Source organism: Takifugu flavidus, chromosome 19, assembly GCF_003711565.1.
Source record: "Takifugu flavidus isolate HTHZ2018 chromosome 19, ASM371156v2, whole genome shotgun sequence".
Lineage (NCBI taxonomy): Eukaryota > Metazoa > Chordata > Actinopteri > Tetraodontiformes > Tetraodontidae > Takifugu > Takifugu flavidus.
This window is the reverse complement of record NC_079538.1, coordinates 10,482,224-10,498,946: the sequence shown is the minus strand read 5'-3', so window position 1 is coordinate 10,498,946 and position 16,723 is coordinate 10,482,224. Positions and strand designations below refer to the sequence as shown.

At 43.9% G+C, this 16,723-nt stretch overlaps 1 protein-coding gene across 2 annotated transcripts in view; it reads left to right on the top strand.

The window, feature by feature from the left end:
• Window positions 1–16,723, top strand: part of LOC130516591 (1-phosphatidylinositol 4,5-bisphosphate phosphodiesterase beta-1) — a 68,858-nt gene that overhangs the window by 36,016 nt on the left and 16,119 nt on the right. For both annotated transcript variants that reach the window (XR_008947529.1, XM_057017753.1), the window contains exons 4-13: window positions 1,629–1,769; window positions 1,851–1,930; window positions 4,558–4,611; window positions 6,540–6,615; window positions 7,595–7,695; window positions 8,409–8,575; window positions 12,396–12,542; window positions 13,487–13,644; window positions 14,703–14,785; window positions 14,977–15,061. Coding sequence is in view for 1 of the 2 variants with exons in the window: in XM_057017753.1 (XP_056873733.1) it covers window positions 1,629–1,769; window positions 1,851–1,930; window positions 4,558–4,611; window positions 6,540–6,615; window positions 7,595–7,695; window positions 8,409–8,575; window positions 12,396–12,542; window positions 13,487–13,644; window positions 14,703–14,785; window positions 14,977–15,061 (1,092 nt within the window). In the remaining variant the exon portion in view is untranslated. The remainder of the gene's footprint in view (window positions 1–1,628; window positions 1,770–1,850; window positions 1,931–4,557; window positions 4,612–6,539; window positions 6,616–7,594; window positions 7,696–8,408; window positions 8,576–12,395; window positions 12,543–13,486; window positions 13,645–14,702; window positions 14,786–14,976; window positions 15,062–16,723) is intronic.

The following is a 16,723-nucleotide window of genomic DNA, read 5'->3' as shown; positions in this document are numbered from 1 at the left end:
GGTAGACAGGTAGTAAGTAATGTTAAAAGAGGAAGTCTTTTCCTGTAGGTGCAGTTCCACCCGAGCACTAGAGATCGAGAAACGTTCCCACACGGCAGCTGCTGATAGAGACTTCTCATAATACTCACTCACAACAGCATCACATTCAGATTGTAAGGAGCCTGTAAGTTTTCCCTCCTTATAGGCTGCTGTCTTTATTGCCCTTCTCTTCATCATCAGCTCATTTATCCCTCATTACTGCTGAAACTTCTCCAGCTGATGTGCTGTTGGCGCTGTGGGTTGCCTCCCAGGTCGTCTTTGCACTGACCACTGACGAGAAGATGAGCCGTTAGCTCAGCTAATGGCAACAATAGCATCAATAGCATTGATGTTGATTCACTGCGAGATATGAAATATGCATCGAGACGTCATCTCTGCTGGTCTCGGATGCCTTTTTGCCTTTGACAGTGTGCCAAAGCGTCCCAGGATAATTTGGGTATGACGGGTTTTAGCCAGTTAAGTGTTTTTTATCCCTTGGTTGATGTGGGTGGGGCCCTTTTGAATATATAAGAGGATCATGATGGATTCTTGCTCAAGTCAGCACTTTGTTTTCGATTGATTGGTGGTGAGGCTCTGGACGGTGCAACTCTCACAGAATCAGCGTGACTCATCAGCAGATCCCAGACCAGTAGAAATCAACGATTTGTGTAATGGGCGCAGTGAGTCATGTGGCCCTGTACTCCTCTACAAATACCAATGAGTGATAAATTCCGGGATGCAGGGGGAATGCGCAGTCTCCGAAAAGTTCAGTGTGATCATTTGCACCTTCCACAATTTGATCAGGATTGTGAGGAACACGTAGAGGACATTCATCATCGTGACACAGGGCACCAATGCGCTTTGTTTGATAGGTTAAATTAGAGGGAGCTCATTTGCTTCTGCTGCTAAATGCTTTAAAGCCCTTTTTTGTTGTGTTAATTAAGCTGCAGCAACCATTTTGTATGGCGCTTGAGTACTGGACCGCAAAGGAGAGAAGAAGTTCATTATTATTCCTGTCTTGGACCTCAGAGGCTTTTATACTTGCTTTTCATATGTTTTACACCAAAGATGAGCTGCTTAAATAAATTTGCACCGCATTAGTCGAGGTTTAGTTTCCTTTTCCTTTGAGTTGAGAGCAGCTTGTGTTTTGTCTCCAAAACACCCTTATATAGCTCGCTGAATTTCATAGACAATGAAAGCTGGAAAATAACAGCAAGCCCAACAATTGCCTCTCTCAAAGCCAATTGATTTATATTTAAGGAAAAGTGTTTTAAAATATCATAACATGTTCCTCTGTCTGAGCACATTTTCATGTCTCGCTTGCTTGCTGCTTTTATGCTCTGGAGTATGGAATCCTCTGGTGGCACCAGGATTAACTGAGGCCTGGAGCTGTCTCACCTTGAGCCGCCCTCTCTCCCAAACAAATGACCCTTCATTAATCACAGAAGTCAGCTTTCACACCAAACTCTGGCACCTCTTGTCTGACTTCAGTGCCATGACATGGTCATTTGCATTTCAAAGCTGTATCCTATTTCCTCAGCGGTCGGGACCTCAGTTGTTTAACTATTATATGTTTGATCAGCTTTTTTTTGTCTTTGTTTTGTTCTCAGGAGGCCAAGCTGCGGGAGCTGCTGGATGTCAGCACCCTGGCAGGGAAGATGGAGAACAGGATGCTGACAGTGGTGACTGGACCTGACATGGTCAACATCACCTATCTGAACTTCATGGCCTTCCAGGAGGAAACAGCCAAGGTAAATATTCAGAGCGATGACGTGTAGACCAATTATGCATTCAAATATATTTACAGACAGTTAAATTTTACTTCTTTGCAGGAATGGGCAGAGGAACTTTTCAACCTCGCATCTAATCTGTTGGTACAGAACACATCCCGAGAGGCATGCCTCGAGAAAGCGTATGTCATCCAAACACACAAACACATGCTTTCATGCATGAGTCACTCAAAGTTTACCCCATGAATCCTGAGAGGAAAATGCAAATCAGGTCTGCTCTGAAAAGGTTGTCACATCATGTTTGTCTTGTGTTTCACGGAAAAGGCAACAGCAGGAAAAAAGCAAATCAACATAGGACATTTTTTTCAAACGCACCTACGTAGCTGTAAATAAACACGTGGATCACATATATGTGCAACAAATCCATATGGGCCGTGCTCTGCTTAAACACAAACTTAAAAAAGAGGTATGATGTTGCTTTTCACAGCTCCACAAGGCAGCCTGAGGCTTTGAGCCTACAAAGGGCACTGTACCTCTGTACCATTGGTGCAGAGCGTAAGAGGGGGGAAAGCAGACAGGAAGAGCGCCGGGAGAGAAATAAAACAGCTGGAAATGTGTGAAAGTTCATGAACTTTGCTCTGCATCTTAGCGGGATTTTCCTTTCCTCTGTGTGCGAGTACATCTGTCAGAAGCTCTACACAATCGCATCGTTGACACGTTTCAGAACCTGATCTGAGCCCCTTTTGGTGCCAAATCCAGTTTCTCCATTGACGGGCTGGATTAAAATGCAATGCAGTTGCTCCTGGTAGATTTTTGATCACTCCCTACTGTTCTAGGTTGTTTGATATCCATCATTTTACAGTCACAGTCTATTTACAACTGAAAATGATGTGTTCCACACCAGTGCTTTATTGCCATTATTCAGTGATGCTGTTACTGTCAATATGCCACCACATGGCACTCTTAATGTTGATGCCCTGTTAATGCCCCAATGCATCATTTCTATTTTGACTGTGATACTGTAAAAAGGGTGCCCAGAAGAATCATTGGGTTTGGCTGCCTATTTTTTACTGTCTTTCTTATTTCCCCTGTTGCATTGAGTCTCTAAAAACCTTTTATTTTGAGACTGGAAATCACTCACAAACACAGATTTATCACCAGGTGTAACGGCTGGAAGGGTATCAATTTAACCTCGCTACTATATTAACCATCACCTTTTACCTCCCGACAATGCATCATGTGTCTAGAAAGACCCTTATTACCAGCAATTATTCGCACAGTACCCATAATCTTTTGTAATAATTGCATGTAACAGCTGTCTTCATCAAATTCCTATTGTTCTGCTCTGAGCTGCTATGTTGCTCTGTGCTTCACAGCTGATTTACATGTATATAACTGACCGGGTGAAGCTCATGCAGTGCAACTAAATATAAATCTACATTTAAAAAAATTATGCTCAGCTCTGCTCATAACAACTCCCAGCTTCCCTGATGTTTATCTGTGAACAGAAGCCATTAACTCACTCCCCCGAGGAGCCATATTGACTTCTGAGACAATGAAATCCGCCATTGACCACGAAGTGCACAGGGATTTGAATGAAATCGAGTCACACAGGTTTGACAGCCGTGCTATCCGCTCACAGCGCCAGCTGCTGTGTGCCATTTGCTGACAAATAAGGCGATTCTTTGTAGCACAGCCACTACTAAAACATGGATGAACTTCCTCTCAGTAGATGAGCTTCAACATGTCGGTTATTCTCAGGCTCACAAGCTGTTAAAGCTGTAATACATTTTTTAGGGCAGGGGAGTTAGATGGAGAACTTTCCAGGCTACAGGAAACAGGCCATTACTGTGTCTCCTCAAATGTTCTCATCAGTTCAATTCAATTAGGCTGAGGATATTCTCTGGATTGTGTTTCTTTTTGCAATGGCCATTCAATTTAGCGCACATCTGCTCCGTAAAGCTGTATACCTTTCACTGGGATTCGCTGGAATAGTGTGTCAGCAGAATCACGACCTCCATTTGCAGCATCATTTTGATCTGGACAGATCCAGAAGTGAACTTGAGTGCTGCACCGAGACAGTAACAGCACGGTGGATTCCTGTTGACAAGAGAACGGCCTGTGAGGGCCTGTAAGAGTGCAAGACCCCCCTATCCTCTGATGTAATAAATAAAATAACAATGGTATGTTTTAGCATTTGAGGTATTCTTAAATTAGCATTAAAGAAAAGTTGAGGCAGGAAAAAAGAGAAACTATTCATTGAAAGAGGGTTGGTCGAATTTTCCCTGATGATAAATAATGCAGGTCATCGTAAGGCAGATGAATGCACCAGGAAGCACCAAACCCTCTCTTTCTGTCCCCCTCCTGGGGTTTTTCCCCCCTTTCCTCAAAGAAAAAAGGAAAAACCTATTCTGGTCCAGTTAACTATTACAATTACCAGTTCCTCTGCCTGTGGCATCCAGTCTGCCCCATAAAGTGGACACCGTAATGGATATTAATTATTAGCTAGAAGCCACTTAAAGCCCAGCCTGTAATGAAGGCTCCTGTTGCAGTTAAGCTATTTATAGATCTCTCTATGTTGCTAGCAGCATGGTCCGCTCCTACCAGCCCAAGATTGCAGAGATTAGCCACAATCTGACAAAGCTAGCTATTTTCATCATGTGCAACGAGCTCCTCAGACAGTTGGTGCCGCAGCACCGAAGCTCTACTTTGTGTTTTATTGCAGTGTGCTGAAATATTGTAATAATAAAACTGATATTATAGCCCACACAAACAAGCTTTTGATAACATGTGGACATGTTTAATACAGGTACACTCGACTGAAGCTGCAGCTAAACCCTGAGGGCCGAATTCCCATCAAGAAGTAAGTACAAGCAACTCATCCCGGCTCTCTTCTCTAGTATTGATCAACACATTTTTTTTGTGTTTTCTGCAAGGAAGATCCTCTGTATCCATTTGTGCCTTTATTAAATCCTCTCTTCATTTCCCCTTTTTTTATCTACTTGTGTGTAAGATACGTGGGAGACAAAGACAGCGCCAGAGATACCCTCAAAATGTGCCAGTATGTGCCGTGCCCGACACATTTGGGCACGTTTAGAAATTTTGCTATAAGCTGTTTGTAAAGCCTCCCCCCAACCCCTCCGCCATCACGACTGCTCAGATTCAGTTTTCAGGCAAGCAACTGTGCACTTGTGTGATAATCTCCCATAGAGTCACAGAGGGAAACAGTGGGTGTCATCACAGAGTGGAAGAGAGACACTCCTTGCCGTTTAGGGAATTAACCTCCTCACTGGGAGGACATGTCAGCTTGACTAATGTCAGCTTGACAATGCTATCCCGCAGAGCATGCAGTATTCGCACATGGATGCGCACACGCATACCTTTACATGTAATTAAGGCCATCCAAGGCTAAATAGCCAGCAGTGTCTGGAGTTCACTGCAGTAAATCTCATTTAATATGTACGCATGTGCATGTGTACTGGAATAAAACATGGGAAAGGAGCTAAACCAGGCCGTCGAAGGATTAACGAGACATATCCTGTATCTGGAGAAGAGAGAAAAAAGAAGGGAAAATATTAAATTGCATGAGAACTTCAGGGAGACCAGGCTGGTAAAAAGATGGTGGATGGCTGTTTATGCTTAATGACGTTGCAATCAGTTTATCACGTGTGGTTTATGTATTCAGCCGTGTCGGACTGCCACCGTTGAATCTGGTGAGATGGGACAAGCGTGGAAAGAATGGCGATGGTTGTAATGGATTGGAATGGAAGTGGTAAATGGTCCTAAAAAAGGAAATGTGATAAAAGATTAGCAGCAGTACCACACTTTTAGGGGTGCAAATTTTCAAGCGAAGAGCATGCTGCAATATGACTGATGAATAATATGAGGTCCTCTTAATTCCTCTCAGCAAATGTTTTCCTGTTGAAGTTCTGTGGAGCGAAATGAACAAGACAGCCCAAATTTGACTGTTGTTTGAGGTTTTTCTATTATTCACCACGCTGATGGCGTTAAATGTGATGATGGTAACACTCGCTGCAGCTCCCAGATTACAACACCTCCTTCACTCCCAGAGCTTCATTTTCATTCAAGTGGGAGATTTTGCTTTAAACTCGTCTTGAGTGCGTGAATGTTCATTTTTATATTTGTATTCATCTACAGGCAATACAGTAGCTGTTCTGTTCTCCATCCGTATTATATTTCTGGATCTGCAACTAGAGAAAAATCATTCCATTTAATTTCGCTGTTCATTATGAGACAAACTGCCTGTGTGAAGTTGATATTTGGGGCAATTCTTTCCTGCTAGTTATGTGTTGTTCCGTAAAGATTATTTATGGCTGCTTTTCCTCCTCTGATTTCCTGCTAAGTGCCTTCATTTGAGGCAATTAATCTTTTTATTTTTACATTATTACCCTATAATAGATTTGTGATTGTCTTTTTGATCATTCACACTGAACTCAGCCACTGTCTGTCTACCCGTGTGGCTCTTACACATGTGGGCCACATGTGGGTAGTGGGGCCCTGATTAAACAGATTTATTGACATGATGTACTGTTTGTCGATCAAATCAAGCCAAGTGCAGATAAATAACCAGCCTCCATTAATTGTTTTAAAGAGGTGACAGTGGCTTTATATACAAGGTTGTTGTGACTATCATTTTTTTTCTCTGGAGTCTGTTTTTATTTCTCTGCTTTAAAAAAATCAATTATTCTCAAGTAAAGCGCAAACGCTGTGATTAATCCAGTGATTTAATCCTTTTTTTAATCCTACAAGGCTTTTTTTCTGTCTTTGCAGCATCTTCAGAATGTATTCTGCAGACCGGAAACGAGTGGAGACGGCCCTGGAAAACTGCAACCTCCCTTCAGGAAGAGTGGGCATCGTCCATACGTTTCCTCCATTTTAGATCTTAGCGTTAGCATTTTTGTGGTCTTATTTTCTTCATGCCTGCATAACCTCTGTTCTATCAGCGCTGCCATTGTAGTGTCGAAATGAATAGCTCTGGTGGGAGCGATAGAGATGACAGGATGTGTTTTATTGTTACCCCTTTTAGACGTCACTGGGGAGAAGCTGTCCCCTCATGCGCTGGGCTGTAAACACTCCCCCACCTCAGCAAACAGCTTCAAAATATGGCAGCAACAACTCCTTGCTAATGCACTTTGGGCCGCCTTCTCTATCACGCTACGTTCACACGTTAGATCAGACAAGGATGAGCATACGTACAGACACAGGATTAAAAAACACACACCAGCAGAGCAAACTATAGATAATTAGCACAGGGAGTGAGTGCAGGAGATAAAAATGGGTTGCTTTATGGAGGTCTTATGGGATTTGCTGTTGTTCCACTGTTGCTGGTAATTGCATCTAAATGATAGTCCTGTTAATCCTTCAAACACTTAAACACTCACGGCAGCAGCGCGCGCACGCTAGAGCTTGCACCAAGGTCTTTACAATGAATCACTGACTTTCAGCCGGGCCTGACCTGCCCATCCCTCCCCCCTGTGCATCCTATTTCTCCCCCACTCTTCTCCAGTGTTTGCCTCTGCTCTGCATCTTGCTGTCCTGACGTTATTGCCTGCTGCTCAGCGTGCTGCACCTCCATCACACCTGTTTGGCTCTGATAACTCTATACAGTTCTTGCAGTCAAGGCGTTTCAGTTCAAGTCTCCGCGCTTTCATTGTGTTTAGGGTGGAATCAAGGGTGTGCAGACTTTAGTAGTGCACCATGTACAGCAGCGTGACAGATTTTACAGCTTGTCTTGACCACTTTCCTTGTAGATGTTTCAGTATTTTGTCTTTGGAGTCTGCTCCAGCAGACGTATGTGTGACCATCCATGCTGTCGTCTTCCACAGAATGACTCCATCCCACAAGAAGATTTTACCCCAGAGGTCTACAACATGTTTCTCAGCAATATCTGCCCTCGATCAGAGCTGGATCACATTTTTTCTGAAGTGTAAGAACCAATGTTCCCTTCTATTGTGGTTTTCTGCTGGGAAGCAACCATCCTTTCCATCTCCCCTCCCAAAACGAAACTGTCGGCAGTAGTAGCACAGTAATTTACAGATGGGAAGTAATGTGCTAAACACCCTGAAACAGTGTCGCCCTCGACAGGCAGCCTGAGATCAGTGAAGGTGTAATACATGAAAGATTAATATTTCTTTGCAGGTATAAGACACCTGCTTCTGCCCATTAGTGTCATCATAAGCAGTTAATCCGCACAGGAAGGTGGTTTGTAATTATTCTGTAATCGCCCCAGCAGTGGCTGCTGGAGTCTGCCTTTGCGGCCCCTCGTGACGCCAAAGCAGCGCCCCCCTCGGCCCTGAGGGACTCCGAGGCAGCATGCCGGCTCAGCCAGGCCCAGTCAGAGTCATAGATTTTAATCACGGTTAAGTGAGAAGGCATTACAGCCAGGAGGATGAAACGATAATAACTTAGTGGAAGGGACATAATGCATTTTAATCAGGTTTTGTAATTTACTTTTGTAATTTACTCCACACAATATTTAATCCTGTGCCCCTTCTCATTCCTGTTTCCGTCTCCACATTTCTTTAGTTGACACTTTAATTACGCCTCATCTCCTCCATCATCTCCTCCTGCTTTCATCTTCAGTCCACAGTCCAACGTTGTTGTTGTTGTTTTAAACTCCTCCTTATCTCCTCTCCTCAGAGGGGCCAAGAGTCGACCATACCTCACGGTGGAGCAGATGACGGAGTTTATCAACTGTAAACAACGAGACCCTCGCCTGAATGAGATACTCTACCCCCCTCTCAAAGCAGAACAGGTCCAGCTGCTGGTGGATAAATACGAGCCCAACGCTTCGCTGGCACAGAAAGGTCAGCGGCTAAAACGTCTTTCAGTGCAAACACAAGCACATAAAATGCTTACACGTACACATAAACAGAACAAAACGCACCGTCAGCGGCGCTTTCCAGCCTCTGTGGCTCTTGTCGGCTGCAGGGTGACGCTGTAGACTCCGTGGTAACTGATGAACTGATAGAATCAACCGAGTGTTAGCTGTCACGTCAAGTGTCCGGCGTCAGGATTTGATGCAGCCTCAATGAGGGACGTGTCCAGCTAGCCTTAGTAACTTCAAATGAGTTCATCTAATTAGCTATGAAGGTGCACAAACAGTAGTATAAGTCCAAAAGTACAAGTCAGCATTATTAAGATATAAGAGTTGCAATTTTAAAATGACAAAACTTTTATTAATTCTAATTTGTGATATAGCTTGAGGTTATTTTATACAATACTATAGATGTCTTTATTCTGATTTTGTGCATCCACACCAACGATGACCAGGTAAATTAGGGCCTTGGATGTGAGATCTTAAGATTTCCCTTTGATTTGGTCTTCCAAGACCACTGTGGCTCTAGACAGACACTATAATAACTAAAAAAATGAACAATTTTTCACAAGTTGAATCGAATTAGTGACGCTAATATCAAGAGTACCTTAATTCTCTGCTGTGCTGGTCCTTGAGTTTAGATTTTTGTCTCCAGGTGTCCGCGTTGGTTCTCTCTCTGTCATTGCACATCCTATGTGTTGAATTTGGACCAACAGGCAGGCATGTAATCACTGTATGCGAGCAATTAAAATATAAGCCCTAAAAGTTGAATATTCAAACAGATAAATTACAATAATGGGCGGCATTAACGTCACATGAACGCCCTCATAAAAAGAAACAAGCTTTAGGTGTTGGATTCATCAGGAATGACAGAGAATAATTCATGAACAGCCGGCACGGATGTCAGCTGGGGATTCAGCGGTCTTGTTGTGCTTTTATGTTCTCTGTCGGTGGACACGGAGCAGCCAAATCTAGAAAACGCTCCAGATATCGTGGCTCAGGGATGGGCGGGCGCCAACAACGCTATCTGTGCTGGAAAGCATCTGAAAAAGCGCTGCCAAAGTGGGTGACAACACCACGTTGTTTTATCCTCAACCAAGTCCAAATGGTGGTAAAAATGGTGTAAAATTTGCATTTATCCTTAAAAACCTTCCCTGCGTGGACCAGTGAACATGCTAAACTGTGATGAAAGGTGGGATTAGGTATCATCATGCAGTTCAATTTACACAGCCATTTAACCAAACGGGCTATTCTGATTGATGTTGCTTCAGTTTCCAGATCAATACAACTTTAGTCTGCCAAGTAATTCCTTCATTATTTATTCATGCGGCGTGTCGATCAGCCCACACAAATAAGAGGGCCCTCTACGAGCCGGCTTTAGTCCTTTCCTTTTTTGTTATGCGACTATTTTGCTTCCAAAAAGATGGGAAGTCCTTATTTCTCACAGTTCCTTGTGGTTATTCTTGGCTTTAAGGTTTGTTAAATGTATTCTTGAAATATTTCGAGAACTATCCGGAGGTCCTGAGGCTGTTATTAATGTTTGTGGTTTTAAAATTGCTTATCTTTTGCACCAGAAGTGAAGATTTAATGCGTGTAAAAATCTCCATATCATTATAAAACCAGTCACAGCTGCACCTGCAGGAAAGTACACTCCATTAACATTCTATTCTATTTTTTTTCCCACAAAATGAGTCATGGTTGCCCTAATTATATCACAGCATTTGAGAAAATTAGACCATTTGAACATCCCTCTGACCTTCCTGGGGTCTACTCTGGTCACGCTGTTCTCGTCCCAGGCTGTCTGGAAGCCTGCCCCTCTCTGTCCCACTGGCAGTTTTCCCTATGTGAAGTATTTATCTAGCTGGAGGAAATGCTACCATCTGTTCTGCAGAAGGGTCCAGAGCCCCACATGCTCCATTCAGTGACTCATACATGCAAACGTTTCTTATCTTTTTTTTTTTTATTTTGTCAAGGACGCAAGTGCATATAAAGGTGGCTGGTTTGAGATTATTGTTTTGAGATGCAGCGGATGGATGCATATCGGTGAAAATATGTGCTCTTCACTGTTTGATTATAGTGGAGGAGGTGGCTCTTCGTGCTCGGAGCGCTCTTTGTTTCACAGGAAAGCCTTCAGTGCTTTTCTGCCATAATAATATGGACTCAACCCAAAAGTGGTTTGTGATGCTGAACTACAAAAGTACCAATTTATTATGATCAAGGCTGTAGCCGTGCGCGCTCAGCCACGTGGCATCGGTTGGATTTGGTGGAATTGATCAAACGAGACACCTCTACTCTGTTGTGTCCTGAGTAGATAACAACTTGTTCAACTTCAGGTGGGAGCTCTTAACATTCAAATTTACAACACGTTCACACTGCTGTCTCCTTTCAGCTCTTTTCTGACTCCAGTTTTCCTAGGATGACCTCTAGATGCCTCAGGATCTGGGGATTCTGTGTGTTTGTGGGAATGGACAAGCGATTAACCCTTAGCCCACAGTGGGAGGTACTGGCTGGCTGTTAGCAGGAAGTGAAACGCTGAATAGAACCGAACCCACGTGTCACACACAGCAACCAGCCTTAATCAGTCTAGCAATGCTGCAGAGGGCGGTACTCCGTTAATTAGCATAAAGTGGCCAGAGGGACCCGCCGCACCCGTTGCGTTTGCATCATTTAGCATATTTAGCATAACAAGTCGATTGTACCCGTGCGTGTGGGTGAGTTTGGGTGGAGGTGGAGGTTGTTGTAGCTCTACCTAGGGATCTTGTTACAGTTTGTACTATTTTTAATCCTTGGAGATGAGTCGCTTGACTCTTATGATAACGTGCAGGGACAATTTAATCTTGCATCTGAAGATGTTAGCTTTTCTGTTGCTGCTTTTTTTTTGTAATTCGCTGTGACAGGCACCAGCAGTGAAGACGTGCCCGACTCATGATTAAATAAATGTTAGCACGAGTGACCTTGACATCAAACTTCCAGAACATCCTTGTGGTTAGAGACCCTGTGCGTGCAGTTTGATGTACCGAATAAATTATTTTAATTAGTGAATCTGCTCGGCCCTGAAATATCTGGTGTTTTTCAAAGAATAACCAAAATCATGCTGCAGAATAAAATCTAAAAGCGTAAAATGTGCAAATGAACAGGGAGTTAGAGGCTTTAAGGATTAACCGCAAGGCTTAAGAACACAAATTCCCATTCTGGCAGAAGAATTTTAATTGCTAATATGGCACCAACGTCATCTCGGTGTCTACACAGCACAGTTCAATCACTAGCATTCAAACATCTGATAACCAGGATGCTCCATTTTACATAATTAACTTCAGTGATTTACTTGCTTTGATTAATGTGATGTCAATGTAATGTGCTCGACTGTCATTTCAAGAATCCTCCACCCCGTCTGTGGTACTCGGCTGAAAGAACTTTTAATTATTTCTGAAGATCTAAATCTTTAAATAAGAGGTTAACATTTTAGAGACCAGCGGATGCTCCATATTTCCTAAAAATGACTTATATAAGAGTAAATTGCCTTTTTTCCGGGACTCTTTCCCACACTAGACGGTTGTACATCTCTTGAATGCTGATGGCGATGGGGCATATTCCAACTGAAGGTACTCAGATTATTTTTGTCAGTTTGAGAAGGTGCCTACTGATTTAATTTAGGGTGTGGGTTGTTTCTGGTGATGAGAAAACATCCATTTCAAATCAGGTTCCACAGTGTTTAGACAAATTAAGTGTTGGTTTTGTTGCCATCGTTTAATTCCATTCGTTCTAATTCAAATGGATGCTGATGATGACATGACGTGTTGTGTGTCCAGGTCAAATCTCAGTGGAAGGTTTTGCCCGGTACCTGAATGGGGAGGAGAACACCATCATCCCTCCCGAGAAGCTGGACCAGAGTGAAGACATGACCTACCCCCTCTCCCACTATTTCATCAACTCCTCACACAACACATATCTCACAGGTACACACACACACACCACACACACACACATTGAGGCTGCTGGGGAATGTAGATTCTCCTTCTCCCGGGCCGGCTTTTGCATTTACATAATATCATTGGACTGGGTTTTACTCCTGACTGATTACATGTGCTCGTCATCTATTCTTCCACGCATGAACGCATTAGTTGCCAATTTGGAAATGCAGTTGAGGCTGCACATTATACTGGGCTTTATACCTCACAGGTCAGTCAGCGAAATGCACTGAAGCACCCAAGGCGCCCCCCACCCCACCACCCCACCCCCCCGCATCAGGCCTTATCTGATCAAGTCATGCCATGGGACTGAAGTCATTGATATTCATGAGTTAAATATTTCTTTAGACTGGTAGTCACAGTAACTGGCCGCTGGCAGTGCACAAGCATGACAGGCACAACACAGGGGCCATTTTCTCCGTAATGGTTATTAGAATTCATCTATTTAAATCTATTCAGTGGGGAACTGGAGAGCACTGAGTCTTTCAAATGGATCACATTTCTTCAGCGATTAAATAAAAATGAGGGGGGGGGGGTCTGATCGGGAGACCACCTAGATGAAGTAAACACAAACAACACATCCTTGATTATTTTTATGAGACGGCCACAGCAGCTTGTTCATCTTCGTCCTTCCCGGCGAAGCGTTTCCATCAGTCTCTACGGCTCGTAAATTTGAGCAGTGAAATAAATGATGGCGCCAAAAGTGAGAGCAAGCATCTGCCTCTCACTTTGACACTATTCCCAACATGTTGCGTTAAGACTTGTTTCTAATGTGAAGAGGTAATTGGTTCCCTAATGTCAGCGGGGGGGGGCGAGATTCTCCCGCCGTTGATAGCGGTTCATGGCGTGCTCTTGAAACGTGGACGCACATGCCGTAGTACTGTGGGGAGCGATGCAGCCTCAAGTGCTGTTTGTTTCTCTGTGGAGTGCAGCTGGCCAGCTCGCCGGGAACTCTTCAGTGGAGATGTACAAGCAGGTCCTTCTGTCAGGTTGCCGCTGCATCGAGCTGGACTGCTGGAAAGGTCGCACCACAGAGGAAGAGCCCGTCATCACTCACGGTTTCACCATGACAACGGAAATATCATTTAAGGTAACGCTTCGTTGAGCAATGTCTCTTCTTTTTTTCCCTCACCTGTGATTTGATTTGTTTTATAGCAAACACTCGCTTTTCCTTGCAGAGTCAGAAAAAGCGCCTGTTTGCGATGCAGCCGAGCAGACCGGAGCTGTTTAGAAGATGCATTAATAATAATTAGAGCTGTGATATGATTGGTTAACAGAAGATGGATGGATGAAGGCAGGAGGATTTCCTTTTGCGTCAGCAGTAATGAAGTCAGCACAAATGTCAACAGTGATGTTATATGGCGAAACTGTGGCCGAACACACGCTTGCACGTGCATGCCTAAACCTGGCCCTCCGTTTAAACCTGACAGGAACAAATCAAAGAGGCCACCTTTAAAAACTAGCCCCAAAAATCAGACGATGGTTGATTGAATTAAGCCAGAAGAGAATAAAAGAAGCTGATAAAATGGTGCAGGACGTCAGCCCTGATGGGTCAGTAATTGAAGATTTCGAAGGAGAAAGGCCTGAATATCCAAGGACAGAATGGGATGCAGTGATTTGGAGGAAATCTAGATCTAATCACAGTAACATAAAAGAACAAACTTAATTAGCAATTAGCCTCCCAGAGAAAAACAAATAAATTAAAGACATGTGAAAGACAGGATAAGAAAGGTGGAGTTCCAGACTTTTATAAGAGGAGATGGTGCAAATGGAAATGAAGGCATTAAATGAACTGCCACTGTTGTTAATGATGGCATAATTGACTTAGACAATCGGTGGCGTAGAAATCCAATATGAGATGCTGTGCTGTCTTCGCTGAAGCTGAGCAGCGGTGCCAGCTCATAGCTCAGCTCCCGTAAACATCCCGGCTTGGCCGAGGCGTAACGATTGAGCGCGCACTTTTAAGGGATTTTGTTTCATGTTATTTACCAGAAAATGTACCATCATCTCCAGGCTGCCATGCGTTCCTCACCCACGACCGTCTCGGGGAGCCTCAGCAGCCTCCGAGCGCTGCAGACAGGCCACATCTCGCGTTGATGGAAACGTTCCTCTGCGCCGTACCTTATGGTAGCTCTTTCTGTCTTTTAGGAGGTGATTGAGGCCATTGCAGAGTGTGCCTTCAAGACCTCGCCGTTTCCTATCATCCTTTCCTTCGAGAACCACGTGGACTCGTGAGTCATTTCAAATCATGGGTGCAAATTCCACAATATTGATGTCAAGCTCCATCCATCGATTTTGAATGCATAAGATGCACAAGCTGATATGCAGGGTTTCCCGCAAGCTTCTGCTCTCGATAAGCATGTTGTTGTGACATCAACTGCCAACATGGAAAAACCCCGATGTTGTTTCTGTCTTTTCTCAGGCCAAAGCAGCAGGCTAAGATGGCAGAGTACTGCCGGTCAATATTTGGAGATGCGTTACTGACGGAACCTCTTGAGAAATATCTGGTGAGTCCATAAGATGTTCCTCACAGCAGCGTCTCACACTCTCCAGTGCGTTTGCCCTTTCTGCTGTGCACATACGGACATGAACGGACCTTTAACATATGCACACAAGCGCATCTCTGATTCATTCCTGACCTTTACGCCCATCAGGAGGGTAAAAGCTGCACATTATTGCAGACCCACACGTATCCCTTTCTTCACCGTACTCCGGTTTCTTTGTTTTCTGACCCTTTTCATCTGTCTCTGCATCTTTTCCATTAAACGCGACATATTGACATGTCCTCCAGCACATAGCAGAGTGTGCTTTTCCTACTGTCAGTCCCAGCACACTCCGAAATGACCTCATCCTCTGGCTATTTTCTTTTTGTCTTTTGACTTTTCATTCACTTTTTCAATCACTGACACGTTCCCGTGGCTATTTATGTTCCAGCGAGACCAACATGCTCAACTTTTAATGATCCAGCCCACAGACATTTTTCCCATCCCCAAACATCACCACTCATTTGTCTGAGGGTGAGACAACAAATGACAATAATGTAACATTAAAAGGAGGTGCTTTACGCCGTAATCGAACTGCTTTTCTTGGCAGCGCCTTATCTGTTGCTCCTCTGTTGCCATGGCTACCAGTCAAAAGCTTCCTTTTGTCTCTTTGCGGCCAAATTCTTTTGTTTTGTTTTTCCCTCTAAGACGTCTTTTGTGTCAGGTCACGTAGGCGCTTGCATGATGGAAAATGCCGGCACCTGTTGCCCAGACTCTCACGCGCTCTGTCAAATCCCTGTTCCCTCTTTTAGTGGCCTCATAGACATTTTCCACGCTCGTTATTCTCCAAGGACGTCTCATCCCCTTTTCATCCTTCACGTCTCCTGAATTCCCTAAAAGCACTTCTTACTGGATTTGACAGTGAAGTATTAGCCTTTGGAATGCGTCAGCAGAGGGATAGATGCTGTGAAGAGACAGACACCGGGGGAAAACTTAGATAGAGCGGACAGAAAAAGCTGTCGAAGAATCAGATTTCCACCAGTGAGCGTGTAATAACTGGGAAAGGTGAGAGCAAAGACGAACACTCCCCTTTTACGTACGTGGAGACGGGAAACAGCTCTTTCAGTCCACAGAGATGTGGTTAAATGGCTAGACTGGTTTCAGCTGAGCCTTGGGTGACGGGGAAGAGGATTATGCTACCGCCATCCAGTCTGATTAGGTTAGACTTCCACCGATACTGAAATTACTTTTTAAAAATTTGCTGTGAGCATGGTCGCGGGTTTATTGGAAGCCGTGTTACCAAACATCTTGATTTTCAAATTAAAAATGTGAGAGAAATCGACTTATCTTGCGTCGTGTGTTCTGTTGCTACGCACGGCTTCCAGAAGGCAAAAGATTGGGTAAAAAGTGGGAGCGAGCTGCGGCTGGAAGGTTAACAATATTGCACGGTATTAAGATTATGCATCTTAATAGAGTCTGTAACTCTATGGTGGAGGGTGCACCTCATCTTGTTCAGGCAGGACATGTAATCTCATACATTTATCACCCTCCAAAGACATCAGAACAGAGGTGTTGATGGATGTGTGTGACAGCTGGGTATAAATCACACTTGTCAGTGCACTGAATCGATGTGTTCGAGCACAGCCGTGTTTATTCAGAATCAGCCTGTCTTCCTCAATAATGCAT